General features: G+C 35.0%; 1 protein-coding gene across 1 annotated transcript; it reads right to left on the bottom strand.

Moving 5' to 3' along the window:
* Positions 1–558: 558 nt before the first annotated feature.
* LOC113701383 (uncharacterized) lies at positions 559–4,232 on the bottom strand. Its single transcript, XM_027222001.2, has 3 exons — positions 3,686–4,232; positions 3,201–3,419; positions 559–1,053 (listed from the first exon to the last, which is right to left on the bottom strand). Exons 1-3 carry the CDS (start codon positions 3,979–3,981, stop codon positions 882–884), a joined length of 687 nt encoding a protein of 228 aa, XP_027077802.1. The 5' UTR covers positions 3,982–4,232; the 3' UTR covers positions 559–881.
* Between the last annotated feature and the right edge of the window lie 224 nt (positions 4,233–4,456).

The raw sequence follows: 4,456 nt of genomic DNA, 5'->3' as shown, positions 1-4,456 counted from the left end.
TTTTCTTTATAGATTTTTATTTCTTTTGAAGTCCCGCTCATATGGTTTAGAATGTCTCTCCAATTGATTAGTGGAAAAGTAGTATAGCCTTATAGGAGATAGCCTAACCAAACATAAATAAATAAATAAAGGGAGAAACTTCCATTATGCAATATGAGCGGACCTTGACCTATACAGTTGCGCTTCATCGGATTCCATCCCACTGTTGCACTAATTAAAGTGTAAGCCACGTAATTGTTGTATTCCCAATATATGAAATATTATATACACGATATAAAATCTGTATGCAGTAGTGACAGCGTATATATATAAACACGAATAAGATATATATTACTTGTACAAATATAACATTCAGATTTAATTAAATTGTGATTAATTGTCATGCATTCATTCAGATCTATTTGTGTAATGTGTATATATACTGTCAATATATACAAACTTTATAATCTTTTATATGTATGTCTGTCACCTTTTCTTTTTTTTCAAATACAGCAATAATGTGTTATTATATGCCAAATAGAGTAATAACTACAACAAACAGGACGAAAGAACAAATCATAATCCAACTGCCTGAGTTCCAACATAAACTAGTAGTATTACATTAGCATGCATGCAAGCCCCAATAAAACAAGGGCACATGACATGTTACACACATTATAACTACGAATCAAAGGATGCACAAGTTAAGTTGAAAACTTCAACTTACCTATGCCCAGTTGAATTCAAATGCGTAGTATTAAGATGTAGTATATATGAATAGAAAATGGGCAAAATCAAAAGTGTATACCAGAAAGTTACACCATGGAAAACACACAACATACAACTTTATACTACGCATATAAACTCAACTTTTATATATAGAAATGTATTCAACTTGTAGACTACCAGAAGAAGTTGTTCATTTGAGATGAAGCTTGTGAATCATCCTCGTCCTGGGATGGAGAATGTATATGTCTTCCTTCATAGGTTGTTATAACCATTCTGGGATCTTCTGCTAATCGTTCCACTCGCTTCTTCACACGACAGTTATCTTGTGTACAGCGATAATAGCTCCTGCAGCCAAGTCCCATAACATGTTAGTAACTAGTATATATAGTCCTCCAAGCTGCTGTAGGAACAGATTTGTTTTCATCAAGAAGCCATGGCTTTCAGTTAATTTTGGTTAGGATCTAAAGCACTGTTCAATATGAAATGTAGCATCTCAAGTAGTGACTTATGTGCTATACTTCGATAATGCAAAGCATATATATATAGTTCTCCCGTTGTGACATGCATTTGTACGTATAATATTACATCTGACATATAGTTGTAGAGAGAGAGAGAGAGAGAGACGTTTTCAGGTATAGTTTTTTAGTTATTCCCAGCAACTATTAGTGCAAATAAAATAGCAAAGGCCCAGGCACTGTGATCAAGCCTTTTTGGTTTTGGCGGTGCTTCATTCGTCCCAGTTGTTTTTCTTTTCTTTGTCTCCTTTTTTTTTTTTGTTTGCTTTGTTGAAGAGACTGTATTATTTTGTCTAAAAATGTGATTGTATATTTCACTACAAAACAACACAGAAGAGACTCCACATATTAGGGGAAAGAAAAAAGATTCCACATATTTCTCTCCTTTTACACTTGTCAATAGTCAATTTTCTGGCTCCAATTTTCACAAGTTACCTATATAGATCTGAAAGTAATTTGTGTCCAAACTGGCAAAAGAGTGAAGCACAGTATCGAAAAAGACAAGGATTCTGCAAATTCTTCAACTTAATTCTCGGTCAGTAAAATTATTAACATGTTCATTTGAGAGGGGAGGGGGGGGGGGAGAAAGAATCTTGAAGGGTATTTTATTGTTTTTTGACTTTGCGAGGTCATTTCCATTCCCTCAAGTCAAATTTTTATTCCTAGCTTCAGCACACAATTAGAACAAGGTGTGGACATGGTGAACAAACCTACATTAATGGTAAAAGTAGTTTAATGCATGTTGACCTTGGTTAAAGATTAATGTCTGAAAATCTGAAAAAAACAATTTGACAACATTCACAAGGTTGATGGTAGGCCAATGTGCAGCCATGATACTGTTACTTACTACATCAGTACATGTAAAAAGGGAAAAAAGATGACCAAGAAAATGGAAAGCAGTAGAGCAAACAATTTTTAGAAGCAGATGTAACAAACTGGCAATGGCTGGATTCATGATCACAAGAGTAGCTTTAAGCAGAGTGGGCTCCTATTCTCAATTGTGGAAAGCACTATATGCCCTTTGGTACTAAATGAGATTGTGTAATGTTTTCAATGTAGCTCATGAAAAGAGGAGAATTTATGTTTGTTGTAATCATTAAACAATAAAAGTTGATTTACTTTTTAGCCTAGCTAAAGCAAATCATGAAATGGGATCTCAATGAAATCCTCATTATCAAAGCGTAAAGAAGCAAATAGTGAAAAATCATTTAGATTTTGTCTAGGGTTTTGCATTTGAAACTTGAACAAATGCTTTTGCATGGTGTCTCAACTATGCATTAACAAGCGAATAATTAACCGCTCAAAATCGTACGACTTCCTTGCCATTGTTCGAAAATTTGGATTCTCAATCCTATGAATCCAGACATCAAAAATATTTACAGGAACTTGCTTGAAATTTCTCAGGAAATCTATGATGTTCTTGATGGCTGGCAAGTGTGCCATCAAACCTCTGAAAAATCAAAACATGATTAACTTTTTCAGACTATTCATCCATAGATATCCATTATAGCATAGTTGCTAAAAGCAACTAAAAGAGAAGAAATCCAAACACAGGAGTATAGAGCGGATGATCAATCTTGATTAAGGGCTAATGATCACTTTCATTAGAGCCAACTTTTCCTTTAACTAATACATAGGCCATGATTACCGTGAATATAATGGTATAATCACTCCGCAGCTTCTGAATCTGATATAACACAGTCGTTAGTGATCTTTTTTACTTCCCGACCCCTTCTTAAAGAAAACTTCAAAGACTATCTATGCAATCACTAGACTTCTCATGAATCCTAAAGCAAGTCTTGAATTGCAGAAAAGGAGGGAAAGAGCGGCCTGAGAGGTGTCCATGCTTTGTTGATTAGGTTCTAGGGCAAAAACATAAATGAATAAAAATAACAAAAAAATGTTTGATAAACGGAACTTGTTGACATATTAAGATTTTTAATGAATTTGAAATACGAGAAAGTGAGAATGTCAAACCTGGGATGCTGCGTGTTTTTTACCACTTTCTGTCCATATTTCCTCCACTTGTACCCATCATCCAGAACATCCACTTCACTTAAGGTCTTGAAGCAAAACCTTGGCTCTCTTACCTTCCTCCTGGCCTTTATCTTCTTCATCTTTATTGTTGCCACTCCCAAATAATTATCTCCTCCATTTTTCTTGGAGTTCATGCAATCATTCACTTCTCCCCATGCCCTGAAATCATGCCAGACATCAGAAAAAAGGAAAAGTGATAGCCAAGTAAATCACAGATGAAATAACATGCACATGGGAATCAGAAATAACCTAGCAGTTCAATGAATTTTTCCTTCATTTTAGAGCAAGTGTTTGATTCTTTTATTTCACTTTATCTCCTTATTCCCTTTTTCTTTCCTAATTCCCTTTTTTGTCCATAAGAAATTCAACATCTACAAATAATTCTTATTATGATCAATATCTTGAAAAGAAAACCGATAATTTACCACAGATTTGCATTAGATCTTTGTAAAGAACGGAGCTGGGGGGGTTCTCCAAAATGAGAAGTGACATCTTCTTTTTGCTTTTGAGTAGCAGATTCAGAGAGGGTTGTTTGTGTATCTGCAGCCAATGAACCAGCTACTGCTGTGAGAGTTTTTAGAGAAGGTTGACTGCACCCAAAGGGTAGATTGTAAGGGTTTGAAGAGAAGGCGAAGAATCCAAGTTGTGATGACATATCTTGATCCTCGAACAAACTTTGGTTGAGCATGGTTTGTGATGCTGAATTCAATATTTCTCTCATTTTCTCACAAAACAAATGAGAAGATCAAAGAAAGGAGTTGTAATCTAGCTAGGTCTAGAAGAAGGGCTAGCTCCACTGAGGAAGAAGTTTTCTTCCTTATCCCCTTTTGTTTGATTTTTGTTTTTCACAGTTGCTTTCTTTCTTTATCTAAGCCAGAACATATTGCACTCTTCAATGTTATAGCTTGTGGAGTAAACTCGGAAAGCAACAAGACAAGTCCACAACATAGAAGAGAACTGACTGGCTGAAGAGAGCAGTAAAGAAAAGAATTTAAAAGATTCACAACCAAAAGAAGGAAAGGAGCCATCAGAAAAAAAGACAACAGCAGTAAAAGAAAAAGTGGGAGGATAGTACTGCTGTTTATACAGTGCTGCGTAGACTTTTTTCTTTTTAACCCTTTTTTCACTCAAATTGAAGTCAATTTGTCTTGTACTATTCACTTGGAATGGTGCCAAAAAAAGAAAAAAAAAGAGAG

This window comes from Coffea arabica, chromosome 7e (genome assembly GCF_036785885.1).
Source record: "Coffea arabica cultivar ET-39 chromosome 7e, Coffea Arabica ET-39 HiFi, whole genome shotgun sequence".
Taxonomy (NCBI): Eukaryota; Viridiplantae; Streptophyta; class Magnoliopsida; order Gentianales; family Rubiaceae; genus Coffea; species Coffea arabica.
The sequence above is the reverse complement of the archived record's forward strand: the minus strand, read 5'-3'. Positions and strand labels throughout refer to the sequence as shown.